The sequence below is a fragment of the Phacochoerus africanus genome, chromosome 1 (genome assembly GCF_016906955.1).
Source record: "Phacochoerus africanus isolate WHEZ1 chromosome 1, ROS_Pafr_v1, whole genome shotgun sequence".
In the NCBI taxonomy this organism is placed as follows: Eukaryota; Metazoa; Chordata; class Mammalia; order Artiodactyla; family Suidae; genus Phacochoerus; species Phacochoerus africanus.
In genome coordinates, this window is record NC_062544.1 from 202,128,341 (window position 1) to 202,141,441 (window position 13,101).

The 13,101-nt window shown below is 40.3% G+C and overlaps 1 protein-coding gene across 1 annotated transcript in view; it reads right to left on the bottom strand.

Annotated features, from left to right (window-relative positions):
- The window catches only part of PARL (presenilin associated rhomboid like), a 51,980-nt gene that overhangs the window by 8,405 nt on the left and 30,474 nt on the right, over window positions 1–13,101 (bottom strand). Inside the window, exons 5-7 of the mRNA XM_047787601.1 lie at window positions 2,367–2,462; window positions 1,642–1,791; window positions 585–655 (exon numbers count right to left, since the gene is read on the bottom strand). Of these exons, the coding sequence (XP_047643557.1) occupies window positions 585–655; window positions 1,642–1,791; window positions 2,367–2,462 (317 nt within the window). The remainder of the gene's footprint in view (window positions 1–584; window positions 656–1,641; window positions 1,792–2,366; window positions 2,463–13,101) is intronic.

A 13,101-nucleotide genomic window follows, 5' to 3' on the forward strand; every position in this document is an offset into this window, starting at 1 on the left:
CTCTCTGGTTTATGGGAACTGGATACCCACTATTCTGACTACTCCTCATGATAGGTACTCTGTGCCAGTTAGGTATACATAAACGACCAATGGCTAAAAGCTATAGCCTGAAATGATAAGGCTTTACAAATGTATAAATTCTACATTAGATATAGATTAGATAACAGAATTGTTTTAATGTTAATTTTTCTGGCTTTGATAACTGTATTGTGGTTCTACATTTTTTTTTCCTCTTTTTGGCTTTTCTAGGGCCACTCCTGTGGCATATGGAGGTTCCCAGGCTAGGGGTCTAATTGGAGCTGCAGCTGCCTGCCCATACCAGAGCCACAGCAATATGGGATCCGAGCCACGTCCATGACCCACACCACAGCTCACGGCAATGCTGAATCCCCAACCCACTGAGCAAGGCCAGGGACCAAACCCATAACCCCATGGTTCCCAGTCGGATTCGTTAACCACCGCGCCACGACCAGAACTCCTGTGGTTCTTTAATTAACAGTAGGAACTCTGTACTTAATTCTGCAATTTTCTAAGTCTAAAATTATTTCAAAATGAAATTTAAAATTTTAATTAGAAATACTTACTGCACCAAGTGATGGTCCATATCTTCCTGTGGCAACTTTACACACATAACTGACAAAATTGGAAATAACACCTGAGAAATAAATCACAATTCAGTAATATTAGCGAGATATAAAAATGGCTTCCAGTTCTGACCTCCACCCCGCAGAGACCAACAACGTTGAGTTTCTACCTGGGTCATTATAAGTTGCAGGCAAATACTTACCCTGCCTATCGCTTAGACACTTTATAGGGGGGAAAAAAATGTCTGACCGAACCCTCAACCTCATGGTTCCTAGTCGGATTTGTTAACCACTGAGCCACGACGGGAACTCTGTTCTATACTATTTTTAAATGAAGGGATATTAGGAGTGAATTTTTGCACTTCATGGTTTTAATTAAGTACGTTTTGCAAACAGAGATAAATAAGTTTAAGCCACCTGTTGACAATTTAGCAGCATCTGGGAAATTGTGATTCTTGCACTATCATTACCTAGTTGAAATAAGGAAGTGCTACCTCCAGAATGACTAGAATAGTTCCATGCTAATATATGCTTGCAACAAAGAGAATGAACTCATTCTTGACACTCTTATTGGAGAGCTCTAATCTAAAGCTTTCTGACCACATGTGGGAAATGAACTTAAGGTTATTTAACAAACATCCAGGTGACTGACACAGCCAGAAGTCTGGGAACCACTTATCTATAAAAATGGTGGGCCTGGATTTCCCTTGCCGTGCAGCAGGTTAAGGATCTGGGATTGTCACTACAGTGGCTCAGGTTGCTGCTGTGACACGGGTTCAATCCCTGGTCCAGGAACTTCCACAAGCCGCAAGTGTGGCAAAAACAAACAAACAAACAAACAAACAAAAACCTGAGGTAAAAAAACCAAGGTCTAGTGAGAGAAAAATGGCATGCTTAAATTCTACACCAGTCTATGCTATCCTTTTCTCCATACAATTGGACAAATATGTACTGAGCACTTAACTCTATGTAGAATATGGCTACAAGCATTCCCTTTGTCCCTTCTCCAGTTAAGAGCACTTCTGCTCCGAAAGGGCCCAAGATGAAAGCTTATTACCTGCAGATAAGTACACTGCCATGAACTGCTCTTGACCCAGAATGTTCACTATGCTGGAGGAGAAGCTCCACAAAACATACATATTAGCTGCCATGTGAAACAAGGAAAAATGACTGAACGTTGACAGCAACATTGGAGCGCAAAGGACCTCTACAAGACAAAGAAAAACATCATGTAATTTTTACACAGGCAGTAAAAATTATCCAGTTTTAGACTTTTTTTCATTATTATTATGAAATAAAGAAAACATGGGAAACAAACCAGAGCCAGTTAAAAGCTTGGATAAGATGGTTTATGACAGCATTTTTCAAAGTGGTAAAAAGCTATCTTAAATCTCTTTTCTACTTAGTAAGCAACCAATAAAAATTCTCAATTCGATGAAAGCAACTTGGCCTTATGGTAAAAGCTAGTTAGAAAAAATAATCAGTAAATTATTTCAGTTACAGAAATAAAGTTGTATATAATTGTCTCTTCAAAGAGTAAACTTGTAGTGTTCATGGATCTTAAGTCATTAAAAAAATATTTAGATATCTACTAGGTGCAAGTAGGTGCCTGGACACAGCAGTAAGAGAATGAGGCTCCTATCCTCCAAGATCTCACAGCCTGACCTCCTGGTTTCACTTACTGATAGGCAACATCTTTTCTACAGCATTTCAATCAACATAAAGCATATTTATTTCATTATTACCACTACATGAAAATAAAACCACACAAGTTAGACTTACTTGAGGCTGGATTGGATGTGAAATATCTGATCATTGTCCGCTGTAGAGAAGGTACTCTCCACAAACAAAATACAAAAACATTTGCAGCTATGATACCTACAAAATAAGTATTTATGAGAAGTTAAAAATAAAAGTAAAGAAAGTCTGATCAAAAGTCCACCTAAATAAGATTTTTTACCATAATTATTTAAGAGTATTACATACTTTAGGGGTAGAGAGGGAAGTAAGCTAAGAAAAATAAGTGAAATCAAGGGTTTTGAATATCAAAACTGTCACAGGGTGGTAAAGTCACAATATTCATGGAAAAGTGTAAAAGCTCTATCAGCTAACTTCCTTCACTCAAATCCACATTTCACTTCTTCAGAACACTTTATTCTTCTCAATAAATAATCAGACACATAATAACTGTTTGAAAATGGCCACGCCAAAGACAGAAGTAATGTACAGAATTAGGTTCTTTGGCCAAGAGTAGAAAAGCTACATAACATTGCTTATTTTTCCTCAAGGAATGGTATGCTTCTTTAACTTCTGCACAGCTTATGGAAACACCTATGGATGATCTGTGTAGATGAAGATCACTATGTCTGAGAAAAACACTCAACAGATAAGAATTCAGGAGTAATCTAAAAGAATTCTGCAACTGCTTTTGAAAAATGTTTATAAGTGGGAGTTTGATGATTTCATTTTTCTGTAAGAACTGATGTTGCTAGAACTATCACTAAATTGAATATATTTATTTAATGATAAAATGTTACTAGTTTTAATTATTCTTAGAAATTACAAACTTTAAAAAAATCCACTCCAAATGAATTAAAGACCTAGATAGAAGACCAGACACTATCAAACTCCTAGAGGAAAACATAGGCCACTCTCTGACATAAATGACAGCAACATCTCAGATCCACCTCTCAGAGTAGTGACAATAAAAACAAAAATAAACAAATGGGACTTAATTAAACTTAAAAGTTTCTGCACAGCAAAGGAAACCCTAAACAAAACGAAAAGACAACCCACAGAATGGGAGAAAATATTTGCAAGTGATTCAACTGACAAGGAATTAATCTCCAAAGTTTATAAACACCTTCTGCAGCTCCATACCAAAAAACCAAAACCCAATCAAAAAATGGGCAGAAGATCTAAATAGACAGTTCTCCAAGGAAGACATACAGATGGCCAAAAAACACATGAAAAGCTGCTCAACATCACTCATTATTAGAGAAATGCAAATCAGAACCACTATGAAGTACCACCTTACACCAGCCAAAATGGCCACCATCAAAAAGTCTACAAACATAAGTGTTGGAGAGGGTGTGGAGAAAAAGGAACCCACTACACTGTTGGTAGGATTGTAAATTGGTGCAACCACTGTGGAAAATAGTATGGAGATGCCTCAGAAAACTAAAAATAGAACTATCATTCAATCCAGCAATCCCACTCCTGGGCATCTATCCAAAGAAAACCACGACTCACAAAGACACATGTACTCCGATGTTCACTGCAGCACTATTTGCAATAGCTAAGACATGGAAACAACCTAAATGTCCATCGACAGAGGAGTGGATCAAGAAGATGTGGCACGTATACACAATGGAACATCACTCAGCCATTAAAAGGAACGAAATACCAGCATTTTTAGCACCATGGATGGACCTAGAAATTATTCTAAGTGAAGTCAGCCATACAATGAGTCACCAACATCAAATGCTTTCACTGACATGTGGAATTTGAAAAAAGGACAGACTGAACTTCTTTGCAGAACAGATGCTGACTCACAGACATTGAAAAACTTATGGTCTCCGGAGGAGACAGTTTGGGGGGATGTGCTTAGGTTATGAGATGGAAATCCTGTGAAATTGGATTGTTAAGATCATTATACTGGAGTTCCCGTCATAGCTCAGTGGTTAACGAATCCAACTAGGAACCATGAGGTTTCGGGTTCGATCCCTGGCCTTGCTCAGTGGGTTAATGATCCGGTGTTGCCGTGAGCTGTGGTGTAGGTTGCAGACGCGGCTCAGATCCCGCGTTGCTGTGGCTCTGGTGTAGGCTGGCGGCTGCAGCTCCGATTCAACCCCTAGCCTGGGAACCTCCATATGGAACAGGAGCGGCCCAAGACATGGCAAAAAAAAAAAAAAAAAGATCATTATACAACTAAAGATGTGATAAATTCATTTGAGTAGTGATAAATTCATTTGAGTAATAAGTAAAAAAAAATATATATATATATACATATATACATATATATATGTAATGCGAGCCACAAGTGTGAGCCACAAACATCATTTTAAATGTTCTGGTAGCAACACTGACAAAGTGAAACATGTAAAGTTAATTTCAGTAATATGTTTTGTTTAACCCAGTAGATCCAAGATTTTATTACTTCAACATGTAATTGATATAAAAGTGAAAAAAAAAAAAAAATCCATGGAGTTCTCATCATGGCTCAGCAGAAACCAATCTGACTAGCATCCATGAGGACACACGTTCAATCCCTGGCCTCACTCAGTGGGTTAAGGACCGGCGTTGCTATGAGCTGTGGTACAGGTTGCAGACGTGGCTCGGATCTGGTGTTGCTATGGCTGTGGTGTAGGCCGGCAGCTACAGCTCCAATTCGACCCCTAGCCTGGGAACTGCCATATGATGTGGGGGTGGCCCTAAAAAGCAAAAAAAAAAAAAAAATCCATTAGTTTTATGTATCACAACTTCTTATACATAGTAGGCACTCATCTATTTGAATTGAAGAAATTGGGGGGGGGGGGGGTTGTCTTTTTTTTTTTTTTTCTTCCTTCTTTCAGGGCCACACTCGCAGCACATGGAGGTTCCCAGGAAAGGGGTCTAATCGGAACTGCAGCCACTGGCTTACACCACAACAACACCAGATCTGAGCCTCATCTTCAACCTACACCGAAAGCTCATGGCAACGCCAGATCTTTAACCCACTGAGTGAGGCCAGGGATCGAACCCACAACCTCACTGTTCCTAGTAGGATTCATTTCTGCTGTACCATGACCCGAACTCCTGAATTGAAGAAATTTAAACATCTGTTCATTCTACCAATGTCTTTAGGCAATTAGCCCTTTTAACTTCAATGATAAGAACTGATTTCTAGCATCATTCTGATAAAAGGATTTATTTTATTTTTTATTTTTTGGCCAACCTGTGGCACATGGAGTTCCCAAGGGCCAGTAACTAGATTTGAGCCACAACCTGGGCTGCAGCTGGGGCAACGCCAGATCTGTAACCCACTGTGCAGGACTGGGGATCAAACCTGCATTCCAGTGCTCCCAAGACACCACCAATCCTGTTGTGCTACAGTAGGAACTACTTTATTTTTTATTATGATTTTTTTTTTTGGCTGGACCCACAGCATGTGGAAGTTCTTGGGCCAGGAATAGAACCTCTGCCACTACAGTGGCCCAGGCCACAGCAGTGATAACACCGGATAAAAGGATTTATTTTAGAAGATATTCAAACTGTACAGCTCCTGCAGCTGCTGCATCTTGGAGTTACCTTTGACTCCCATATTTGCTCACTCTGCGAGGCTCTCAGCTGTTAGCGTTCCTAGTGTCTCTAGTTTTTGTTCTCCTGCTTGAGACTTAGGGAACTACCATTTTTCATAGATTCTAAGACATTTTTCCCATTTTAGTATCTGAAGTCAAGATGCATCTTACAACTGGTGGTATGTCAGATGAACTGGTAATGAGGACTGTGACAACTATTATACAATCTTTGGTAAACAACTACAAATCTTTCCAAGATGGTGTGAGGGACAGATAGTATTTATGAAAAAGTGGGGGAAAGGGGCTATGAGCAAGGCAAGCGTGTGTACCTCCCAATGAGAAACCTGGAACCCTGGGCTGGTAGGCGGGCAGAAGGGCGGAGACTCCTCAGCTGGAGGAACAGACCTCAGGGGTTTCTCCTCAAGGAGTGAGCAGTGATTAGTGTTGCCTGAGGTTCTTTCATTTCTTTGGGGAGAGTTAAACATCTTTACTAACACAGAGAACTCTTAGGTCTAGACTGTTGTACACAGTATTGATATCTTATGGTAAAGAAGACTTGAGAATAGTTTGGCCCCAGATTTCCACTGTGATGAATATGATCAATCAGAGCTTTGCAGTTTGTTTCATCACAAAGAGAACAAGATGGGGCCCGAATCCTGCCTGCTGAAAAATATCAACAACTACTCTGCCTCATCTGCCAATTCTGCTGGCAACCTCCTAAAACCAATGACATACAGCAACACTTCTGCCAACTGCAAGCACCAGAGCACTGTAGAAGCAGAAGAGCATCTTTGGCTGAAGAGATTACAACTGGGAAAAGATCTGAAGGGAAAGATAACCAAAAACATCAAGATGAACAGTAGCCAAAGAGTCAATATTGCCAAGTTTCCCAGCTAAATGCAGCCCACCCTACTGGTAAATTATGACAGAATATTGGCACTGAAACACACTCTAGTCAAATCCCCTCACTTCATAGATCAGTGGTCTATGATCAGGCATCCCATCAATAAACAACCAAACATACAACATACACACCTGAATTATGTGCATGAACCTCTATAATTCATTATAAAACACTAACAAAAAGTAAGTAAAATGCAGATATTTTCTTGCATATCCCATTTCGAAGGCCGTTTATAGAGGAGACAACTAAGGCCCTAAGTAAGGTACAAGTTTTCAGAGAGCCAAATTCAGTGGCTAAGCCAGAATTCCTAATCTAGTGCTCTTTCTACTAGATACCAAATGGGAAGGCAAGGGGATTTCTTTCACCCCTGGTCAATCTAGGACTTCAAACACCAGACAAAGGGCTCAAACACCAGAAAAAGGGCTCCTTATCTGGAAAAAGCATAGGTTAGTCCTCAGAAGCAAGTGAGCAGGAGAGGAGGTGCAACAATCCCAAGCCTACTGAGAAAGCCCTGCCCTGTCTAAAGGTATGGGTGAAGGAGCCCAGCAGAACTGACTCTGTCCTATTTGTACTATAACCTAAGCAAGAGAGCTAACCTCTCATCCTCAGTTTTCTCTTCTGTAAAATGGGAGTAATAAAGTCTACCTTGAAAAGTGGAGTGATTATTAAATGAGAAAGCATAATTAAATGTAGTGGTCACAAAGTGAAAACTCAATAAATGAAAAATATGGTAGAAAAGGAATGGCTTTTTAATTTTTAATTTTTTGTCTTTTTGCCTTTTCTAGGGCCACTCCTGCGGCATATGGAGGTTCCCAGGCTAGGCGTCTAATCAGAGCTGTAGCCACCGACCTACACCAGAACCACAGCAACACAGGATCCGAGCCACGTTTGTGACCTACACCACAGCTCACCACAACACCGGACCCTTAACCCACTGAGCAAGGCCAGGGATCGAACCCACAACCTCATGGTTCCTAGTCACATTCGTTAACCACTGAGCCACGAAAGGAACTCCAGGAATGGCTTTTTAAGGTCTGAATCCTAGGTATGCCACTCAGTAGCTTTGTGGCCTTTCATCCCCTTCACTCCAGTTTATAAAGTGATGACAGTATTTCCTACACATCATAAAGGTTGTAATGAGAATAAGATAGTAAATAAAACCTATTATACAGGTACTCAAAGAAAATGGTTCCCTACCCCTCCTTCTCCTTGGAGAAGTAGAACTGCTTAGGGTCTCTCTTTTATCTCCATTAGGAGTGCTACTTGCTTGCTCCTCACTCATATGCTGGACAAACCTGACACTATTGATTTGGGAAGGTTGCTGCTGCTTCAGTGCCTACCTTTAACAAAGTGATGCACTGGATTCTATCAGTGAGAATAATGGAGTACTGAGAACTTCTAAAAATTCTCTCCTTCATAAAAGCAATGAGAAATTGGTGAGAACAGTCAGAATCAACTTTTTCAGAATATCGGAAACTAGACAAGGCTTGCAGCAACCCAGCATTTTAAAAAAAAGGATTAATCTTGTTAAGAACAGTGAACTTTAAGGCATTTTAACTTACCCTAGTCCCATCCCCCCACTTGCTAGATGTAAGTTAGCTATGAAAACAATGCACTTTCCCAGTGCACCCTGTTAACCACCAGAGACAGCAGAATGGATCTGAATCTCTTTCAAAGTCTTGTTCCCAAAGAACTATCATCATCTAACCTGTCTGGTAACAGTTCCTTGGAAGACCTCACTTGTAAAGAGGTTTGTATTTGACCTACCTGGAAGCTCACGTGCAAAACTCCTTTCCCCAGGAAGCACTGGTCAAAAACTACTACAGGCGAGTGTTTTATGTTTGCACCTGCCTGAGGTGATGGATACCCACAGACTAAAAAAAAATCTTAAAGGAAGATATGGACTGAAGTGTCCGTGGGACTTATAAAACCTCCAACATGTTCCTAGGATCTAGAATGCCATAAAAATAAGACAAAATAGACTTTATGACAGTATTTGTTCCTAGAGACAAAGAATGACACTATAATGACAAAAGGTTCAAAAAGAACAATTGTTTTTTGTTTTCTAGGGCCACACCTGCGGCATATGGAAGTTCCCAGGACAGGAGTTGATTGGAGCTGCAGCTGCTGGCCTACACCACAGAAACACCAGATCCGAGCCACATCTACGACCTACACCACAGCTCATGGCAACACCAGATCCCACTGAGCAAGGCCAGGGATCGAACCCGCATCCTCATGGATACTCGTTAGGTTCATTACCACTGAACCACAATGGGAACTCCAAAAAGAAAAATACTGATATCCATCCAGAAGATATAACAAACATGTATTGTTAGCAAAAATAGAAACAAAATATTTAAAGCAAAAATAGACAGAATTTACGGGAGAAAGAGATCACTTGGTAATAGTTGGAGACTTCCATATCTCATTTATAAGTGGACAAAATAATTAGATGATCAGCAGGAAAGTAGAAAACTTGAACAACTGTATACCAACAAATGAGAATAACTTAGGTGAAACTGATAAATTCCTAGGAAGACACAAACCTCTGAAACTGACTCAAGAAGAAACAGAAAATCTGAATAGGCCTATACGTAGGAAAGACATTGAATTAATAATAAAAAAAAAAACTTCCGGAGTTCCCGTCGTGGCTCAGTGGTTAACCAATCCGACTAAAAACTATGAGGTTGTAGGTTCGATCCCTGGCCTTGCTCAGCGGGTTGCCGTGAGCTGTGGTGTAGGTGGCAGACACGGCTTGGATCCCGCGTTGCTGTGTCTCTGGCATAGGCCGGCGGCGGCTACAGTTCCGATTCAACCCCTAGGCCTGGGAACCTCCACATGCTGCAGGAGCAACCCAAGAAATGGCAAAAAGACAAAACAAACAAACAAAACAAAAAACTTCCCATAAAGAAAAGGTCAAGACCAGATGGTTTTAATGGTATACTACTTCTCGAGAGCTACTGTAATAAATTACCACAAACATGTTGGTTAAAACAACAGAAATGTATTCTCTTATAGTTCTGCAGGCTAGAAATTTGAAATCAAATTGCTGACGGCCATGCTTCCTTATGAAGGCTCTAGGGAAGACTCCTTCCTTCCCTCTTCTTAGTTTCTAGTGGCTCTTAGTACTGTTTGGCTCGTAGCAGCATCACTCCAATCTCCACCTCTATCTCCTTACTCGGTCTTTATTTCTGCATTTGTCTTTTTGTCCTTTTCTCTTGTTATAAGGACACAAATCATTGGAGTTTGGGCCTACCTTAATCCAGTATGATCTAACTATTTCTTTTTTTTTTTAAACCCTTAGGGTTTGAAGTTTTGTTTGGTTTTGTTTTGGCCACGCCCATGGCAAGAAGTTCCTGGGCCAGGGATTGAACCCAGGCCACAGCAATGATAAAACCAGATCCTTAACCCACTGAGCTACCTGAGAATTCCTCATTTTTAATTAAGATAATACTGAGTTTCTGGGTTATCTTAGTTCAAATAACACTGACTTTCTGTGGACATGAATTTGGGGAAACATTATTTGACTTACTACAACTGATGAACATAAAGGAGACTCAACATCAATTCTTTCCAAAGTCTTCCCAAAAAAGGAGAGGAAGGAACATTTCTCAACTCATTCTATACAGCCAGTATTACCCTGACATCAAACCAGACAAAGTAACAAAAAGGTCCTACTGTATAGCACAGGAAACTATGTTCAATATCCTGTAATAAACCATAACGGACAAGAATATGAAAAGGAATATATATATATATATATATATATGTATAACCAAGTCACTGTGCTGTACAGCAAAAATTAAAACAGCACTGTAAATAAACTGTACTTTAATAAAACAAAGACATTACAAAACAACTACTAATATCCATTATGAACACAGATGGAAAGTCTCAAGAAAATACTACCAAATCACATGCAGCAGCATATAAGAAAGGATATTATACACCATAACGGAATCAAATTTATTCGGGAATGCAAACCTGGCTCAACATATAATAATCAGTATAACACTCCACGTTAACAAAGAAAGAAGACTCACAATTCCCAGTTTGAAAACTTAAAACACAAAGCTAATCAAAACTGTATGTCATAAGGATACACATACAGATCAATAGAATAGTTGAGAATCCAGGAAGAAGATCCATACATCTGTGGTCAATTGTTTTTGTTTTTAATGGGGTCCCAAGACAATTCAATGGGAAAAGAACAGTCTTTAACAAATGGTGCTGTAACAACTAGCCATCCACCAGCAAAACAATGAATATGGGAGTTCTCTGGTGGTTCAGCGGGTTGAGGATCCAGATTTGTCACTGCTCCAGCTTGGGTTCAATCCCTGACCCTGGAACTTCCACATGCTGTAGATGCAGCAAAAAAAAAAAGGGGGGGGGGGAGACAAAGGACTTAAACATTTCCCTAAAAGACAACTGCACATGAAAAGATGCTCAGAGTTATCAGTCTTTAGGGAAACACAGTCAAAACCATAGGATACCACTTGCCGCACAGTGAGATGGCCATTACTTCAGAAATGGGGGGGGGGGGGGAATAATAAGTATTGGCCAGGATATGGAGAAACTGTAGCTCTTGTACATTGCTTATGGGAATGCAAAATGGTATAGCTACTGGGAAAAACAGTTCAATGGTTTACTAAAATGTTAAACACTAAATTATATGATCCATCAATTCCATGAATATATACTACAAAGAAGTGAAAGCAGAGACTCAAAACATAAATGTTCTGGAGTTCCCGTAGTGGCGCAGTGGTTAACGAATCCGAGACTAGGAACCGTGAGGTTGGGGGTTCGGTCCCTGCCCTTGCTCAGTGGGTTAACGATCCGGCGTTGCCGTGAGCTGTGGTGTAGGTTGCAGACGCGGCTCGGATCCCACGTTGCTGTCTCTGGCATAGGCCGGTGGCTACAGCTCCGATTCGACCCCTGGCCTGGGAACCTCCATACGCCATGGGAGTGGCCCAAAGAAATAGCAAAAAAAAGACAAAAAAAAAAGTAAATGTTCTTAGCACTTATTCATGATAACCAAAAGGGAGAAACAAACCAAATTCATGATAACCAAAAGGTAGAAACAGACCAAATGTCCATCACCAGGTGACTAGAAAAATATAGTACATACAATGAAATGTTATTCAGCCATAAAAAGAAAAAAAAGAATAAAAAGAAAAAAAGAAATTCACGTTGCCATGAGCTGTGGTGTTGGTCACAGATGCTGCTCAGACACCAGCAGCTAAGGCTCCAATTCAACTCCTAGCCTGGGAACTTCCATATGCCACAGGTGTGGCCCTAAAAAGACTTTAAAAAAAAAAAATCTGATGCATGCTAAAATATGGATGAACCTGGAAAACAGTATGCTAAACAGAAGCCAGACACAAAAATATATTTTATAATTCTACTTACATGGCATAGAGGCAACTCACAGAAACAAAGTATATTGGTAGTTACCAAAGGCTAAGGGGTAGGGGAGAAAGGAAGTTATTGTTTGATGGGTTTTAACAGTTTTTGTGTGGGATGATGAAAAGTTCTGGAAATGGATAGTGATAATGGCTACACAACACTGTGACTGTGCTTAATGCCACTGAACTGGAGTTCTCTTGTGATTAAGAATCTGGTGTTGTCATTGTAGCAGCTTGGGTCACTGCTGTGTTATGGGTTCAATCCCTGGCCCCGCAATTTCCATATGCTGCAGGAGCAGCCAAAAAAGGAAAAAATTACAAATAGAACTATGACACAGCTCAGGAATCCCTCTTCTGGGTAGATATCCAACAGAATTGAAAGGAAGGACACAAAGAAATCTGCAAGCCCATGTTCCTAGCAGTACAATTCACAACAGCCAAGAGGTGAAAGCAACCCACATGGCCATCAAAGAATGTAGGGAAAAAAACATGGTATATACACACAATGGAATAAATTATTCAGCATTAAAAAAGGGAAGGAGTTCCCGTCATGGATCAGTGCTTAATGACCCTGACCAGCATCCATGAGGACGCAGGTTTGATCCCTGGCCTCGCTCAGTGGGTTAAGGATGCAGCATTGCTGTGAACTGTGATGTAGGTCATGGATGCAGCTCGGATCCCACATTGCTGTGTCTGTGGCACAGGCTGGCAGCTACAGCTCCAACTGGACCCCTCACTTGGGAACCTTCATATGCTGTGGGTACAGCTCTAAAAAAGACAAAAAAAAAAAAAGGAAGGGGGTAAAAAAAGGCAGGCAATCCTGTTACATTTTATAGTGTGGTTGACCCTTGAGGACATTATGCTTTGTGAAATAAGCGAGTCAACAAAGACAAGTACTAAATACTCCCACATATATGAGGTTTCTA